Source organism: Anopheles merus, chromosome 3L, assembly GCF_017562075.2.
Source record: "Anopheles merus strain MAF chromosome 3L, AmerM5.1, whole genome shotgun sequence".
In the NCBI taxonomy this organism is placed as follows: domain Eukaryota; kingdom Metazoa; phylum Arthropoda; class Insecta; order Diptera; family Culicidae; genus Anopheles; species Anopheles merus.
Genome location: NC_054085.1, coordinates 15,479,705 through 15,498,467, shown reverse-complemented (window position 1 = coordinate 15,498,467; position 18,763 = coordinate 15,479,705). Strand labels below are relative to the sequence as shown.

Here is an 18,763-nt window from a genome sequence, read left to right as displayed (position 1 = left end):
ATCCAATTCACTAAATATGTTCATTTAGCTCGAGAGATGGTACTGCTCGAGACCGTTGCTGTTTGTAGCTTCTCCACTGCGTAGTAAAGTGGAGAAGTCTGAGTGTGTGTGTGTGTGTGTGTGGGAGAGAGAAATCCAGTCAAATAAATTGTTTCTATTATCTCGTTATGTAGATTTTATGCGCCGTCACTTACGCGCGTTTGGCGCGCCACGCGTATTGACGCAGCGTTTGCGAGCCGTTTAGCCGTGGAATGGGTCTTTGATAATGATGGTTGTTTGTGCGGGAGGTTTTTTGCCCCTTTCTCACGCCCACCACCACTAATACGAGATATGTTGAAAAGCCACACGTTATTACTGGAAAAACGGCGTGAGTGGTGCTCTGCGTATGGCAAAAAATACATCCCGCTTATGCTCTGCCGAGAGATGCCTATTATGCTCACTCATTTTGAGCTCATTTTCCCTTTGATAGTGAACCTTTTTTTTTGTCTGGGTGAAACGATGATGCGAACAACAAGCGGGTTGTGTGCAACAAGTGCCGATAGAAAGTGGCGGAACCCTTCGCCGATGTGTGGAGAAGTATTTGCATAATGCAGAGTAGCAATATCACGGTAAAGACCTCATTTTGTAAAACCTCATTTTCCGATAAATGTCCCCCTGACGGGGTGGATAACAAATTCTTATCGAAGTTCACGGTGGTCTCCACGCCATGTTCTGAGCCCTGATGTTACGTGTAATGGGAATTTGTAAGTTTGCTTGATTTTGGGGGTTAATGCGACTTATGGTGAAATGGTTTGCGTACTGAGATTACTGCCGAAAAAGCAGTCACCTTGGTTGCCCCTCGAGCATAAGAAAAAGTTTTAACCGGATACCACAGCTTGCAACAGCTTAACTTGTGGCGGTTCAGATTAATTAGACACTGCAAAGTTTGAGAAGTTCGAAGCGTGCCCAACCCATCCGTGAAATGATGCAATTTTTGGGTTTTTTTGCGAATCTCGAGGGAAACGTCGCCTGTGGTTTTATGAGCGTATGAGGTAAAAACTAGTAACTCTAATGAACTCTGCTTGAGCGAGATGACTGCAGTAGAGTTAGTTTAATTGAGTTTTTAATATTTCACCTTTGGCTTTGCTGGTATAACCGTGAAGGTTGAATTTGGCTGCAGTTAGAGCAATAATTGAAGTTGCTTGGGTAAATGAGCAAACATTCATTACATACTCATTGTGATCGCTTCGCAGCATTAGTAGAAAGCACTTCCTCCTGAGTCAATGGAGCTAAACTCTGGCGATAAATAAAGCAAAATGGCTTTTCGGGTGCACTCCAAACCATTTTCGGGTGCACTCCGGGCGAGCCGATACGCACTTGCCCCAAGGGTAACATGTGATACGCTGACGTGGCCATACGGTGACGGAGAATCGCGGTTGATCCTATTAGATTACACCCTGTCTGGTGCCCATGATACGAGACACCCAACGTGTACGGTCTCGTGCAGTCACAGGCTGGTCACTCGGCACAGGGCGGCTGTGTGGGTGTGTGGAGCATATGTCCCTCGCGGCTTAAGCCGTTTATCCTTTGGCCCTTCGGCCGGTAGCAGCGTTTCTTGCTGACAAACTCGACAGTGTTGTGGCCAGTGTGGCTGGTACTGGTACGGACAAACGCACCAGAGCTAGCGCGTAGCGTGGACGTTGAGCGGTTTTTGTGCTAATGTGACCATTCGCTTGTTGGCTTTCTTTGCAGGAATATGGCATACAATGGACTGTCGCAGCATGTGGACTTCAGCAGGCTGCCGAACCCGAGCGAGCGGTTCGAGCTGCTGGACCTGATCGGCGAGGGCACGTACGGCGAGGTCTACAGCGCGAAGGACAAACACACCGGGCGCAAGTATGCGGTCAAGGTAAGTTGGAAAGTGGGAAATTAAAGGGCTGGGAAGGTAACAGTGCGTTTGAGATTATTCTGGATGTGAAGTGTTTTTGTGGAAGTGGAAGTACTGAAATGTGTGTCATCCGGGACAAGCGGTCACGGTGGTTAATTGCAAAGTGCAATAAAAATGTTTAATGGAGGACTTTAACTCTTCACGGTGCCTCTTCATTACGACCTCGATGCTTTGCTCAACACTGCAGCTAATGAAGTTTCGGACGTAACGCGTCGATTACGCGATTCGCTGTGGATTGTTTTTGAGCATTGTTGCATTATAACAAAAACGACTAAATTAATTGTGCTGACTGCAAGACACCCTGTGGACCCGTCAGCCCCTTTGGCAAGTGTTTGAACGTCCGTCGTCGATCGGGTCGGGTCCGTTGCGGGATCACCTTAACGTAATTATACATCGCCCACCGAGTGGTCCATGTTTTTCCATCCATTTACAATTGCAACTTCCGCTGATCGAATGGTTCGTGTGTGTTTGCGTGTGTGGAAGGCGTTAGGGCCCTTTTTTACCACCGTTTCGAACATTACCTCGGAAGAGGTGGTCGTACTGTGAACATTGGCATTACATGATGCTGGCGCTTTTGCATACACACCGTTTCCGATGTGTAAAGCGGTGTGTGAACCAGCGATAGGAAAAAGCGGAGGGGAAAAAACAGCAGCCGTCTATCATCCACCATCGAGCTATACCCCCCCCCCCCTCTGCAGAGTGTTTTCGGAAGAGTTCCGGCCCGCAAAACCCTTCGCAAAACAATAAGTTAGATCTCTGCAGGGCGCGCACCCTTCCCGCTCCGTTTGGCGGGAGTGTTGTTAAACATCTTAGACAGCTTAAATCATATGAGGCGCATTGGTATGTTTGAACGGCACAACGCCGTTGTATGTTTTGTGTGCGTTTTTTTCCCGCACGTTGGTTGGATTAGGTTTGCTTTTCTTCTGTGCTACAAGTTGCCAACAAATGGTGTGTGTGCGTGTGTGTGTGTGTTCTTTCTGCGGTACACATCGGAAGTGTTGATGAAGGAGTTGGATTAGACGCGAAACCGAGATTTTATGTCGATACGCAATGCGGTTCATCGTATTGTGTGCGTGCGCTTGGTGGCAACTATTTCATTGCGTTGGTAAGGGCGTATTTTTGTGGTCGTATTTTAAGGGGACAGGGAACGAGATAGGCGCTGGTGGTGAAGTGAAGTGGCCTCGGGAAGCCCTAAAAGTTCGTCCATGGCAGGGAGTTTGAGAAGGAAAAATTGATTTTTTCGCATGTGACGAGCCCAACATGTGACGAATGCACGTGTGGCAAGCCGTATGAACAAGCTTTACGATGCACGTTGTTTGGTAGAATTGACTTTTGACTGCTGAATGGTATTGATTTTAAAATTAAAATTACAGTATGTGGGAGCTCGTTGAATAAAAAGGTAGTATGATTTTGTTCCACTTGGCATACATGAAACGAACGACTTTTTACAACGCTGACATTGTGACGCTTATAAAGCTTAATTGATCGACAAATTGAGAAGCTGTTGATAGTCCTGTGGCAAGTCCCATGGTTATCAAACCTTCAGGTAACGCGATCGAATCTCATCTCCACTATCGTTATTATCTTGTAATGGTTCTTTTCATAGTGTTAATAGCTTTATCTGCATTTTAAACGATGGGTATGTCGTTATGGTTCTCACAATAAGAAAGAATATGTACTTTTCAGTTAATACATTTCAAAAATTTAATCTTTCTGTAATGAATTAGTTATTTCTAAGGTTTATGTGAATTTGTTAGGGTAAACGGACCTATTGTGAAGGTATTACCAATAGTGGTGGTCTTGCACTATAATGCGTTCCATGCAATAATTTAAGAGTAATTAAGTTATTTATGTTAATGTGTAATGTTCTCTGGTCTTTTAAAAAGCGTTTAAAAGTTACAAGGTTTATCAGTCCAATAAACTGTCTCACTTGTTTATAACAATAGTCGTTCTGAATAGACACCGCTGTCTACCACTTGCTCACACGTCAGATGGTGTAAGCTACTCTGTCCAATTTAATAACACAATTTTCGCCTTCGATTGCACAACGGTCGGATTCGGCACGGTTTCATGGTACTGTCGTCAACTCGTACGACTTAACAACATGCCCGTCATGGGTTCAAGTCCCAAATAGACCGTGCCGCCATACGTAGGATTGACTATCCTGCTATGGAGGCTGATCCAAATGTCACTGAAAGTAAACTCTTCAAGTGGTACAGGTAGGCCTTGACCGAGAACAGTTGTTGAGCCAAAAAGAAGAAGAAGAAGAAGCCTTACACCATCGGACGTGTAAGCAAGTGGTAGACAGCGGTGTCTATCCAAAACGACTATTGTTATAAACTAGTGGACAGTTGTTTAAAATTCATTATTTTGTTAAATGAGTCAAAATTTTTGCAAAAACCATAGGATTTCTAAACGAAACTCGTATTTTTGTTAGCGTTTTAGTTATTGGTTAGAGAAATGTTATTGATTTACTAAAACGCATAGCCTTTTAACCATAATATTGATTTTTTCAGTGTTTTTACCATAGTGCCATTATAGGTACACAACAAGGCTTGTTCCTATAGTGGTCATAGTTATAAAATTAGTAAAAACACGACATTTTAGATTTTTTCAAGGATATTTTGGACATTTCGTATTATTTTCACAAAAATAAGTAACAAAAATGAGTTTTCTGTCAGTAATTTACCAAACAAAGGCCATATTTCGCATATCTGGCTGAGTGAAAAATCTACCTTGAAACAAGCACACTCTTCCGGGTGTGGGTTGACTACAGGTGTTTAGTACAGTTCTTTAGTCAACATTTTCTTCGATCAAATTTTTAAATTTTTTACGATCAAATTACGCAAGAAAACAATATTATGGCAGTAATCCTTACCTTTCATCCGAAAATAGCTTCAAAACTAAGTTCCATTGATAGTATACACTGTTTTTTATGTATCCTTATTTACCACCACTATAAGAACACAATACGACGACTATAGGAACCATACCACCATTATAGGTACAACAATATGTATTTTTTCGCAAATTTATTGAGTTTCATGATAAAAATGGTTGTAATTGCGAAGATAAAACATATTCCAATTGCTATGTGCTAAAATATTCATATATTTAGCTTCCTTACACTTTAAATCCATTAAAACACATCTGTAACTTTGCAAATTGCACCACTATTGGTACGTTTACTCTAGTTGTTTGTTTTATTTAAAAAAAACCGTTAACTGAGAGCCTCACACACGATCTCTTGATAACCGTGGATGCTTAACGAGGACACAAAATACATTTTGATGATGAAGTACTAATGATAGCCATGTAGCGTGTACTGTTTATTCAATAAGTAACAGCGGAAGCGTGAAACCAACCCCTCATAACAGACGGACGATCAAGATACTGGGACACGATACGGGAACGTAAACACAAGATTTGATATTTATTCCATAGTTGACCTAATAGTGTCAAGTAAGTCGTGTGGCTTGGTCGTTGGTTGGATTTAAATCTCTAATGTGGACTAATTCCTTGGTAGCTCCAGCACAACAGCAACTAGGTCGTATCGTCAACAGCTACAACATCTCCAAAACGGATCGAACGTATGAAAGTATTCCTCCCAAATAAGAGAAAGAAAAAAACACACGCTTTAGCCAGTAAATACAGTAAATGTGTTTCGATTTGCAAAAAACTTTCCTTACTTTCCACACACATCTCGGACCACACATTCTCACATGTGTCTGTATTAGAAGATTCAGATATGGCAACCTTACTACAGATGGTGCAGACCTTGGCAAGGCCAGCCTCAAATTTCCGAAAGGTACAATTAGATCCAATCTTCTCATCATCGCCATCATCGGTATTACTATGATTATACTCTCTCTCTCTCTCTCTCTCTCTCTCTCTCTCTCCTTCTCCCACTCTATATTGAGGCGGTGCGCCGTCTGATCAATACTTTCTGCTTCTCTTCCCATCGAAGGGGTAAACTTTTATTGCCGGTATTTGTCCGGCTCGAGCCCATCGGTTAGTTTAATTTCCATCTCTCGCTGGGCGTGCGTAAAACCAGTTTCACTAAATTACCCCTTCGTGTGGTGTGAGGGAAGGGATCGATCTCAGCCGTGAACTCTTAGCTCTTCATTTTAATAATCTGTAAATCCGTTTTATTCTTTTTTTCATGTGTTATTTTTTCAGATATTGGAGAGCATTGCCGATAATATCGAGGAGATCGAGGAGGAGTATCTGGTGCTGCGCGATCTCTCCAAGCATCCCAACATTCCCGACTTTGCCGGGCTGTTCCTGAAGCGCGGCACCACCGTCGAGGATGACCAGCTGTGGTTCGTGCTGGAGGTAAGCAATCGGGTTTGAGGGAATTTCTTATGTCCGGTTAAGCACCCCTTGCTGTTCAGTTAGTTTTATTGGGATCAGTAGCGTGTGTTGTCACTGCGTTGTTGTACACGGGTAGGGGGAAGCCGTGACCGAGAAATTCGTTGGCCTCCCCCTCCCCCCTCCCATCCCTGCCTCGTGTGGAGGGCCAAAATGAGAGAAAATTATGATGTTTGCGTTGGATGCTAATGCCCCGAACGGTGGTGGTCGTTTGCCGCAGTAAAAGTACACCTTTTTGGGCGCATGAAAGTCGTCGCGAAGAGATGAGAAGAAGAAAATAAGACCAAACGAGCGAGAGGGAGTAGAGGGGGAATTGGAAACGGGCGAACTAAATGTGCAGCTGCGGTCGTCGGCCCGCTGGACCTGGTGACCGTGAACTTCCTGACTGCCTGCCTGCCTTGGCGGTGATCGTGCGTAGATCGGAAGTGCCGGATATTATTCATCAGGGTGGGCTAAAGATTTCATTACCGGATTTCAACCGATGTCGGACAACACAACAGACGAGCAGGTGTAGTAGTAGGGTGGTGCTAGGGAAAGCGTATGTATTTTGGACCCACCGCTTCTCCTCTCCATGCCGCCCAAAATGTAAACACTCTTTACACGTCTATCAGATGCGGGAAGATGCGTCCGGCGGTGTAGAGTGAAAAGGCGAAGCTCGAAACACAGAAGCAAGTGAGCGAGACAGAGAGTAAAAAGACGACGTGTTAGTGAGTGTACGTTTGCCGATAGTGCGTCAAGATAAGACCTCCCCTTGCGCGGTGGTACGAGGTGGACTGGAAATTATGCATCTCTCGGAATGGGTGATCATGTTTTGTGTGCAGTGTTCCGCTTTTCGGCTGTTCGGCCGGCGATCGGTGAGCGGTGGCAGGTGGTAGGTGGTGGAAAATAAAACCAAAACGCCGCGGAAGTTCGATCTTGCGATCTTGTGCGTTGGGCTCGGACCTGCGCGACTGGCTGCAAGGTTCAGCAGTCAGGTTCAGCCGGTCAGTCGATGAAAAGCGATTCCGCGCGGTGGATGGTGTCCTAAAGCCAGCGCGCGCGTATGTGTGTGTGTGTAGGCCGTGTCCGTTGGTGACTTGTCGCAGCAACGTGTACCACGGTGTGCTTTACCCAGTGAGACATTTCAACAACACCGATTGGAAGTGAGGCTTTCCGTGGGGTGTCTTTTATTACTTTACGACTTACCAGCGGGTCAACCAGCGTGGTTGGACGGACTGTTGGTGTTGTTGCCTCCTAGTGGATCATGATAGTGATAGTGATAATCATACGGAAGGTACGGGAGGACCCTGTGGGACGCACTACGACGGCTTGTGAACGGTTTGGCACGACACCGAAGGCGGACGGGATGGAAGAATCATTGGTGGGTGCAATTCTCTCTGAAGTGATGGTTTATTGAAGATGAATTTGGGAAGATTTTTCCAATGTTTGTCCAGTCTGTGCTTAATAGTGTGGGATCGCTTGCAGTGTGAGGCACCAGGGTGCTATAAATTAGGGCGTAGTGATGTTTTGCTACCATAAACCAAGCGCTTGCTCCGTTAATAGATCATAATGTTGTTTCGGCTGTAAACTGGTGGTAGCATGACTTTCTCTACCAAGGTACCAAAAAGTGAAGACATGAGCGTTAGGATTTATGACCCCCTTTTGAGGCGGTTGGTTTTAGCGAAGACAAATCGCTACCGTGCTGTTCCCTTCATGTGAAACAAGGTCAAGTTCCTTCCATCCCAGTAGGAAGTGTTTGTGTGCGCGTGTGTGTGTGCTACTGGTCGGGTTTATAGCGCCATCGAGTCCTTTAGCAGCCACACCAGTCGGGCGCGGACCGGTGCTTGTAAATCGTTTCACTTTCCCTGGTTTTCGGGCAAAATGGCATGGCTATTGTCGCACTTGTACCAACCTTGAAACAATTTCTCATACACCCCGGGAGCGCGACCCGCCTGCCCAAATACTCCCAAGCTCCAGCCACTGAGAGCAACCGAAAAAGATCGAAAGCTCGTTCGCGCTCGAGTACTTTCGGTTTTTTTTTCTCTCTCCTGTGTGTTTCTTTCATCGCTCGCCCCACCCTGCGTTGTGCATTTGGCCGTCGCCGAATGCTGCTGGGGCCGGTTTTTGCTCCTCCTGGGTGTGGGGAGTTTGGCAAGTTATCGCGCGCACTTGATCTGCCGACAGTTTCACCGACCAGGGCGGCGCTGCTGTTTTGGGGCGCGAAGCAAAGAAAGTTCAAATTAAAGCAACACACACTCCCAACCACACACACAGTGCTGGTTTGGTTCGCCCTTTCTCGAAAAGCTCTTCATCGTTCGTCGGTCGGTGCGAAAAGTGAAGATGCTTATTTGTTTTTTTTTTTGTATGTGTGCTTGAGATATGCTTTATTTGGCAAACTTTGCGTGGTGTTTAATCGTGTTTTTATTCGCCGGCGCTGCAGGGCTAGAGTTTAATGGCAAGTGTGTGTGTGTGTTTGTGTTTAGAGTTCATCGATTGCTAAAAACGCCTTACAGACACAGTGTGGTGAAGAAATGGTGCGCTTGAAAGAGTTGGACAACGAGGAGGAGGACGCCGGAACGGTAAGAGCGAAGACATCGAACAGCGACGTGTGTATAAAAATGAAACGGCTAGTTTTTGCGCGCTCTTTTTTGGCAGAGTGCGAATGACCTAAGGCTGGTTTAAGACCATCAGTGGCCGTCGTGCGGCCCAAAAATGGAAACCAAAATTGAACTTTGTGGTTGAAAGTGGAAGTGACAGAGCGGTTGGTGTTGGATGTCCGAAGGCACTCATCCAAGCTGATTTGTGCCTTTAATCGTCCCGGTTTTTGTTTGTGTTGCAACTGGGAGAAATGGAAGCAAACTGGGACAAGCCATCTCCATAAAAGATCAGTTGACGGAGGCTAACAAACTTCCCAAATCCCAATAAAGATGAGGTCATCGCACTCCCCTTTCGCTTGGAAGTGCATTGTTGCGGAGTTGGCGGACATTGAAACTGTGTTCGGTTTATTGTCACGGGGAAGATTATTTTTGGCTCCTTGCTGGTCGCTTTCACCCGACTCGGTTAGCCTGCCTTCCAGCGGGCTTTAAATGCGGGTTGGATGCTGAACGGAAAAAAGAAACCCACTAAGGGGAATTGTGGGATGTGTCAGCAGGCGCCCGACAAAACGCAAACTAATCGGCTGTGTTTTAAGCAATGTATTTTCGTGCTACTAACGGTATTTCATTGCTTTCTCGTACCGCTTGGATGTGCCAACCCCAGGGGTACGATTTCTCTATCTCGAGGGTTTCACTTCGGCAGTCGGCACAACTCTAATGATAACAAATAATCAATCGTTTTAATTTCGGCGACAAAACTGTTCGAACACAAGTGCAGAAATTAAGCCGCGTTTTTCTTGGTTCGTTCCGACACGAAGAGGTCCAAAATATACTGTGATGAGTTTTCCACTTAATTCCACAAACTTCCCAATTTGTGTGTCCCAATCTCTCTCCACACTTTACTTGCGATTTAAAACCGAGTTGGTCTAGGCGGAAATGAGAAGCGGGGGGAAAGACCAATTTTACAGTTTCAATTACGGTGAATTGGAGCGCGATATGAGGCTCCCGCTCCCTGAGCTCCCAGAGCGTTTATTTGCTCGTTGACATAACTTATTGCATACCGATCGGTGCGGCGGCGCGGCGTCGATTGTAGAAGGGGAAAAGGCCCTCAACCGGAGTCATCGGAGGTTGGCCGGAGTGGATAAGACTATAAATTTCTTACCCCGTTCGCACGTCATATCACAGCTACTGGACAGGAGTGCCGGATGGTAGTCGTCACTAAACAAACAGTGCCTCGGCATAACCGTCTTATACGGCTGCCCATTAGCTGCCACTGCCACTGTCCACTTTGCACCCAGCACGCCAACGGCCATTGATTGCATCAGTGAGACGTGTGGGGACGAAGGTGGGGGAAGCCTCTGGGGGAGGTCGACGAAGGTTTACTGGGCCCCGAAAATGGTAACATCTCCCCAAATGCCTTGTCAGACTCCACGCGTTTTATATGAAAATTCGGGGTGTAATCACGGCTTACCGGTATATCCGGCGAGACACGTCGGTCCGGTGTTTATGTGATGTGAAAAAATGCACTGTAAATTTTCTCCAATTTCGCATGATTGACGGTGGAATTTTGCCATTGCGCAACTGGTGGCAGTTTTGGGGCGTTTGGAGCAACTGCAACGCCCAGTAGCGTGACGTGGTACCGCATACAAACAACTTTGAAGTAGCGTCGCGTAGGGAAAATGGGTGCAAAAAGCAAAATTATTTCTTCTACGAAACACACTCATACACGCATACACACACACTGCACGATACCTAACGAAGGTGGTGGTGCAAAGTTGTGAAATTAATTTTCCGCATGGGGCCCTCCGCGGATGTAAACACTTCAGTCTGTGAGGCACTACTTACCCGGTTTTTTTCTTGCTTTCTTTCTTGCTTGGCCAATGCTTTGCAGCTATGCACCGGCGGCTCCGTCACGGATCTGGTTCAAGGTCTGCGCAGCCGGGGTGCACGGCTGTCGAACAACCAGATCGCATACATACTGCGGGAGACGGTGCAGGCGCTGGTCTTCCTGCACGAGAACCACTGCATGCATCGGGACATCAAGGGCCACAACATACTGCTGACGGAGACGGGGCACGTGAAGCTGGTCGACTTTGGCGTGAGCTCGCATCTGGCCGCGACGATGGCGCGGCGAAACACGAGCGTCGGCACACCGTACTGGATGGCGCCGGAGGTGATCGCTTGCGAGCAGCAGCTGGATCAATCGTACGACTCGCGGTGCGACGTGTGGTCGGTGGGCATTACGGCGATCGAGCTGGCGGAGGGAGATCCACCGCTGTGCGAGCTGCACCCGATGCGGGCGCTGTTTCAGATCCCACGCAATCCACCCCCGAAGCTGTCCCATCCGGAGCAGTACTCGTCGATGCTGTCCGACTTCATATCGGAGTGTCTGGTGAAGGATCTCGAGCAGCGTCCGTTTTCGAAGGAGTTGGTCACGCACCCGTTTCTGAAGAGCGTCGGTCCGTATGTGGACCAGATACGGCAGGAGCTGCGGGCGGAGATAGCGCGCCAGCGCGAGGATGGTCGAGCGCCGAGCCAAGCGATCGCCACCACCAAGTACGGGAAGTTGAAGTCGGACCGCAAATCGAAACCGCAGAAGATGTACATGGACGATCTGGCGGCGCTGGACGTGCTGACGGAGGATGCGATCGTTGAGCAGCTGCAGAAGCGCTACGAAACGAACCAGATCTACACGTACATAGGCGACATACTGATCGCGGTCAATCCGTTCAGCCAGGTCGGGCTCTACACGACGCAGCATCAGCGCAAGTACACCGGGCAGGCACGGTCGGACAATCCGCCGCACATCTTTGCGATCGCCGATGCCGCCCATCAGGCGCTGGTGCACCAGCGCCAGAACCAAGCGATCGTGATATCGGGCGAGAGCGGGTCGGGCAAGACGGAGAGCGCCAACCTGCTGCTGAAGCAGCTCGTGTACCTGGGCAAAGCGGTGACGAAGAACCTGGAGGAGCGCATTCTGCAGGTCAATCCCATCATGGAAGCGTTCGGCAATGCGCGGACGGGCATTAACGCGAACAGCTCCCGGTTTGGGAAGTATCTGGAGCTTACGATGGCCCGCAGTGGCAAGGTGAATGGGGCACGCATCTTCGTCTACCTGCTGGAGCAGAGCCGGGTGGTGAAGCAGGCCGAGGGTGAGGGTAACTTCCACGTGTTTTACTACATGTACGATGGGCTGCAGGCGGAGGGTCGGCTGGAGGAGTACTATCTGCACCCTTCGTACCGGAAGACGCACCGATATCTGCAGGAGACGGCCACGCTGCCGAAAACGAACGTGGACCGGTGGAAGCAGCTGCTGGCGAGCTTCCGCGTGCTCGGCTTTAAGGACGACGAGGTCGACATGGTGAACCGGGTGCTGGCCGCCATCCTGAACCTCGGCGACATTGAGTTCGGCGAGATGGACTCGAACGACAACACGGACAGCCGGGCCCGGGTGATCGATGTGGCGCCGATGCATCGCGTCTCGAAGCTGCTGGGCGTCGATTCGGCCGACCTGCTGGAGGCGCTGTCCTCCAACTCGGTCGTGACGCGCGGTGAAACGATCACGCGCCACAACAATGTGGCGGAAGCCTGCACGGCCCGGGACGCGATGGCGAAGGGCTTGTACGGGCGATTGTTCGATTGGATGGTCAATCAGATCAATCTGCTGCTGGTGCACAATAGAAATAGTAACAGGTGAGTGGGAAGGCGCCATCATTCGCTTGGGGGGAATTTGCAAGAAGCTTTGGAGACTTCAGAACTGACCGTTGCCTTGTGTTTTTGTTTGTTTTGATTTGCAGCTCGGAACAGTTGGCGGTTGGATTGTTGGATATTTTTGGGTTCGAAAACTTCAGCAAAAACTCCTTCGAGCAGCTGTGCATCAATATCGCCAACGAGCAGATACAGTACTACTTCAACCAGCACATCTTCACGTGGGAGCAACAGGTAAGGGTGGATTTTGAGTGAAGCGAGCGGGTTCAATCACATTAACCAAACAAACCGATGTTCCTCTCGACAGGAGTACATGGCGGAGGGTATACCGGTCGATTTGGTCGAGTTTGCCGACAACCGTCCCGTGCTGGATATGCTGCTGAGCCGCCCGCTGGGACTGCTGGCACTGCTGGACGAGGAATCACGCTTTCCGCGCTCAACGGATCGTTCATTGATTGGTAAGGAGTGTTTTGATTCGTTTTCTTCGTTTTTTTTACAATATTGTTTGTTTATTTTGCAGAAAAATTCCACAACAACGTGAAATCCAAGTTCTACCAGCGGCCAAAGTCGGATGCGGTCTGCTTCGCCATCCACCACTTTGCCGGCCGGGTGGTGTACCAGGCGGACGGGTTTCTGGAGAAGAATCGCAACTTCCTGCCGGCGGAAATCATACAGCTGATCCGCCAAAGCCAGTACGACATGATACGGTTCCTGTTCCAGTGTCCGATCACGAAGACGGGCAACCTGTACTCGGCCATCCAGGATACGGGCTCGCGCCAGAACGTGCCGAGCTTCATCAAGGTGGACACGAAGGAGAAGTTTAACTCGCGCGGGCTGGCGTCGCAGTCGCGGGCCCAGCAAACGGTGGCGACGTACTTCCGCTACTCGCTGATGGATTTGCTGCAGAAGATGGTGACGGGGACGCCCCAGTTCATACGCTGCATCAAGCCGAACGAGCTGAAGGCGGCCAAATCGTTCGACGCGGCAAAGGTGTTGAAGCAGCTGCGGTATACCGGGGTGCTGGAGACGATCCGGATCCGGCAGCATGGGTTCAGCCATCGGTTTACCTTTGCTGACTTCCTGAGAAAGTAAGGAAGGAGTGGTGGCTTAGTGGCTTTGTGAGGATATTCAAACCTTTTTGTTTTGCTCCGCAGGTACTGCTTTTTGGCGTACAGTTTTGAAGAACGTGTCGTATCGAACCGAGAATCCTGTCGCTTGCTTTTGGTGCGCTTAAAGATGGACGGATGGGCACTAGGAAAGTCCAAGGTGTTCCTCAAGTACTATCACGTCGAGTACCTTTCGAAGCTGTACGAGGAACATGTAGGTTTCTAATTGCAATGTGCTGTGGGAGGTTTTTAAACATGTCTTTCTCTCATTGCAGGTCCGTAAGATTGTGCTGGTGCAGGCCTGTGTAAGGCGCTGGCTGGCGAAGGCACTGTACAAGCGCGAGAAGCAGCGCGTCGCGCTGAGTGCCGTCACGCTGCAGAAGCACGTGCGCGGCTGGCTAACGCGCCGCCGCATGCGCATACTGAAGGAAAAGCAGGAGCGAGAGCGCTTGGAGCAGGAGCGGTTGGAAAAGGAGCGGCTGGCCAAGGAACGGTTGGCAAAGGAGAAAAAGAACAACGGTGTGTGTGCTGTGGGAATACTCCCTATAGATAGTCGGCTCAGCGTTCTATACTAATCGACTTCCATTTTCCCCTCTCGACAGAGCAAAACAAAGTAAAGCAGGCGCTGGCAAAGGCGAAGCTCATACACCAGCTCTCGAGCAACCAGCTGGAGGCGAAACACAACCACCACCACGAGAAGCGCGCCATGGACATGAACAACAAGGAAAACGAGCGGGCCGCCATCGTCATCCAGAGCTACTACCGCGGGTACACCATCCGGAAGATGCGCATGACGCCGGAAATCGAGGCGAAGACGAAGTACATCCTCGGCATCGCGAAGAACCGCGTCGAGGCGCAGCGCATGATGCAGAAGGAGGGCTTCGCGAAGGAGGACGCAGCCCGCATCATCCAGCGCTACTACCGCACGCAGAAGAGCAAACACAACAGCAACCGCGATGCGATGGCGGCAGCGGTCGGAGCGGCATCGGCGGCGGCGGCGGCCGGCCGGAAGGGTCCGGCGCCGCAGCCGCAGCCGAAACCGCTCACCACCAAGGACCAGCAGATGGATCTGATCGCGTTCTCGCAGAACGTGCACATGCTCAACCAGGAGGTGCACAAGAACCTGCGCGTGAACAAGGCGGGCGTACCGCTGGACGCGATCGAGAAGCTGCCGAGCGACTACCGGCGGCCACCTGGGTTCGTGCTCGTGCCGGGACTGCTTGGTACCGTGCCGGGCGGTGACTGTGCCAAGTACAGCTCGCTCCGCAGCGTCGACTGCGACCACGAGATGACGAAGGAAGTGATACAAAGGTAAGTGGCGTGGGAAAAAGGGTATTTTTGGGGTGGAATTGCAACTGAACGGCTCTTTCTTCACGGTTTCTCTTCTGTGCTGCCTACAAACGTCACAAAACTATAAACATCGTGCAAAAAAGCAGAACGCCACCGCCCGCAGCGGACTTTGACGACATCTCCCCGTGGGACATGCCGTTCTACGAGGTGGAGCGCAACCTGCGCTCGCAAAGGTTGTTGCATATGCTTCTAATGCTTCTGCTAGCGTTTTCGTTGTGCAGTTGGTTTATGATCTGGATGTACGGCTGAGAGAGATAGAGTGCGAATGGGATATAGTGAGAGAGAGAGAGTTAGAATGAAAGGGAATCCTTCGCCTGTGAGTGTGAGCCCGTACTCCGTTTCGTTGCTGGTTGGTTGTTGTGTGTGTGCCGTATGCCTAGATTCGCTTGCTTCTTGCGTAGAATTTTTATTTCTTGTTCTGAAAAGCTCCTTGTTCCAGCATCCTTTTGTGTGTTTCCAAGAAAAAAAGAAAACCCTATTAGTGTCTCCACCCCACGAAAGTATTGCTACGGATGTTAACCGTTTGAATTGTTCGCCTTCCAAGAAGAGTGCCCACGCGCTCTTGCGTAACGAAAGTGCCCTATTTACTTATTCACTTTTTTTCCATTTTCCCTTTTTTTGCCAAATTTCGCGCTTTGCAGGCAGCGTAATATGCAGCAACCGCCGCAGCGCATCGACATCAACCGGAACGACATCCTGGGCGACCGCAAGATGGAGCTGAGCGACCGGAAGCTCTCGAGCAACTGGCACCAGGCGTTCCAGGGGACGGACGGCACGACGCCCCAGGACAAGTTTAAGGGTCTCGCAAGGTAAAATCCACGGTCAAAGATGTTTTTCGGTTACAAGTTTTCTCTCAGGCAATGGCAAGGCAATAATCTCGCATTGCATTAAGGTTCACCGAATAAACTAACTTTTTGTTTTCACTTTTACAAATCCCTAATGCTGCTAACACGATGCCTAACAGGGCTCAGCTGGGATTGATCAACAAGATTGCCCAGTTTGATAGAAATAATAATAACTAAGTGATAAGAGCACCCCTCAACAGCAGTTTCCTTCTTTTGCACCCGTTACTAATCATTTTCCAAACTAACCTCATTTTCTTGTGTATCTATAAAACGCACGATTTTTTGCTGATTCCGTTTGGTTCCTGCAAAATAACAAAAACGAATAACAGTCCTCTGAAGAACAAGCGCGCCTTAGCGATTAATGACGAGCTGCACGAACCCGTCTTCGTTCCGAAGAATCGATCTTTCCTCTACAGTAAGTAGACGGAGACGGAGGAGATGGATTCCTTCAGGTAATGTGTGGTGTAAGGGGGTGGATGGGCTTTGGGACTGATTCATTTTTTATTTCGTTTCATTTAAATTCATTTGCATGCAGTAACGAATGGTTTCGGGACGATTGCTTTCCATTAACATTACATCTCTTTTACTACATCCAACTCAGCATCTGTTGATGCCTTACTTCGTGCCGCGTATCGGAATCCATTTATAATTGAATTGTTCCGTTGCTTCATCTCCTCGCCACAGATCGCCGCAAAATCAAAACGAACCGGCCCACATCCGTAGCATTCCAGCGTTCAGCTATCTCAATCCGAACAATCAACAGATCCTGCGCTATTCGCCGAACCAGCACCGCGACGCGTCCGGCGAGCCAACGACCGGCCACGCGCCACCCCACCCGAGCCCGGTTCGCCAGTCGCCGGTCGAGCAGCCGACACGGGAAGCATCAACACCGCCCACTCGGCTCGGCCTGCTCGGGCTCGGTGGTGGCGGCGGCGCTGGCAAGAAGGCGGCGAAGGCAGAGCTGAAGGCACGCGAGAAAGAGAACAAGGAGCGCAAAAAGCGCGAAAAGAAGGCCAAGAAGGAGAAGGAAAAGGCGGCCGCTAATGGGCTGACGCCGTCGTCGACCTCGTCATCCGGCGGGTCGGCCGCCTCGTCCGGTGCGTCCTCGGGCGAGAAACAGCGCAAGGAGCCGGCCGGAAGGAAGAAACGCTCCGAACAAAAGGAGCAACAGCAGCAGATTGTGAGTCGGTTTGCGGGTGTGGACGACCAGTCGCTGCACGAATACCACCAACAGTACCAGCAGCAGCAGCAGCAGCAGCAACAGCAACAAGTACCTCAGAAGCGACTGATAGAGCATCACGAGTATCAGAACATTTCGGAGGAGACGAAAATTGACAGCAAGAGCCCGGTGATGCGGATGTTTGGCGATACGAACTTCCTGGTGAACCATCGGCGCAAGGCGGCCGAGCAGAAGCAGCAGCTGGCCCAGCTCCAGCAGGTCCAGCAGTACCACAAACAGCAGCAACAGCAGCAACAGAAAGCTCGTCAACAACAACAGCAGCAGCAGCATCACCATCAAGGTAACGGAGGGCCTCCGGGTTGGCGTCAGCAGGAGCTGAACTGTGGCCAGGGCGTTTGCGAACTCCTGAACGGGGTCTATCGGTTCAGCCCACACGTCACCTCGTTCGCTCAGCTCGATTCGAAGAGCGCCAGCAGCCTGTCGGACGATCGGTCCACGCTGGACAAGGACTACCAAAACTTCAACGTGTCCAAGTACCTGAACATCGACGTGAAGGGTCCGCTGCACCATCAGCGCGACCGGGCTCGGGACAGCGGTGTGCACGAGCGGGACATCAGCTCGAACAGCTCGAGCCTAAGCACGGGCAGCAGCGGCATGAACTCGCTCAACTCGTTCGATTCCGTCGAGCAGGCGATCATCTTCCAGAAGGACCGCAATGCCGACTCGTACCTTGGGCCGTTCAACTTCCGCCAGCTGTTGCGGCCGACCCAGGGCCCGACCGAGTCGCTCCGCAAACGCAAGGGCATCAATCCACCGTCGCCGCCGCCGCCGCAGAGGGGCAAAAGTTAGGCAGGGATTGCAGGACGCTCCCGGTTGGTCCGCCTGTATGATTGCCTAACAGTTAGCCTGCGCGCAACAAATGCAACGAACCAAAGAAACGCGAGCCTTGTGCGAGGGGGAGCTCCCGGACATCCGTCTGCCTCGCTACTTTAGGGCGGTAGTTAAGCAAAAGTGGCGCTCCCCTCCCTTTGACACGAAAGTTACACAATGTGTTGCGCCTTGGAAGAATCGAACGACAAAAGGAAAGGCCGCAAAGCTCGAATCGCAGGAAAGTTTGCGGACAGAAGAATGTTGGTGTTGGTTGAGCGTGTACACTTTTACCATAGTTTAAAGAACCGGGCTACCAGCCCTTATTGGTCGGTGAAAATGCAACAGTTTTGTTGACGGTCGAGGCTTTGTGTGCCTGTCTCTCCCTCTAATCTGCCCTCTAATCTTTGTAAAAGGTAATTTATTTATCGCACGGTTAGTTACCCTCTTCGTTACGACGCGGCTTCTGCGATTGGCCGTGTGTTTCACACATCACCATTATTTGTGTAAGCAAATCCACCAGAAACAGGATGTAAGTTTCCAATTCGAGTGTAAGCAAAACTGTTTGAAAACAATACACGCAAAGCGAATTGCGTTGGCAAAATTGTGCCAACAACACTGGGTAGTGATGCATCGCCGAATATATGTAAAGAAAACGGCATGGAAAGCAGGGACCGCGTTGCACTCGATTGAGTAAAGAGCTTGAGCTGAGCTTGGTTAAGTTAGCAGATAGTCGATAACAGTACAATTCAATGAGGTAGAAGGGAGATAAATTTTCGGATTATAAAAGAAAGTCTGAAGAAGCGGAAATAAGTAACGGAACGGCGGGTGTGCAA

General features: G+C 49.7%; 1 protein-coding gene across 6 annotated transcripts in view; it reads left to right on the top strand.

The window, feature by feature from the left end:
• Positions 1-18,763, top strand: part of LOC121599052 (myosin-IIIb-like) — a 52,058-nt gene extending 33,295 nt beyond the window's left edge. For 4 of the 6 annotated variants that reach the window (XM_041926545.1, XM_041926543.1, XM_041926541.1 and 1 more), the window contains 12 exons: positions 1,732-1,888; positions 6,107-6,262; positions 10,763-12,564; positions 12,669-12,813; positions 12,887-13,037; positions 13,100-13,667; positions 13,734-13,899; positions 13,961-14,204; positions 14,288-14,996; positions 15,122-15,208; positions 15,677-15,844; positions 16,565-18,763. In XM_041926545.1, coding sequence (XP_041782479.1) covers positions 1,736-1,888; positions 6,107-6,262; positions 10,763-12,564; positions 12,669-12,813; positions 12,887-13,037; positions 13,100-13,667; positions 13,734-13,899; positions 13,961-14,204; positions 14,288-14,996; positions 15,122-15,208; positions 15,677-15,844; positions 16,565-17,909 — 5,694 coding nt within the window. In that variant the 5' untranslated portion in view covers positions 1,732-1,735 and the 3' untranslated portion in view covers positions 17,910-18,763. Of the gene's footprint in view, positions 1-1,561; positions 1,640-1,731; positions 1,889-6,106; positions 6,263-10,762; positions 12,565-12,668; positions 12,814-12,886; positions 13,038-13,099; positions 13,668-13,733; positions 13,900-13,960; positions 14,205-14,287; positions 14,997-15,121; positions 15,209-15,676; positions 15,845-16,564 lie in introns of those variants that run through there. The other 2 variants (XM_041926544.1, XM_041926542.1) reach the window with 2 other exon arrangements.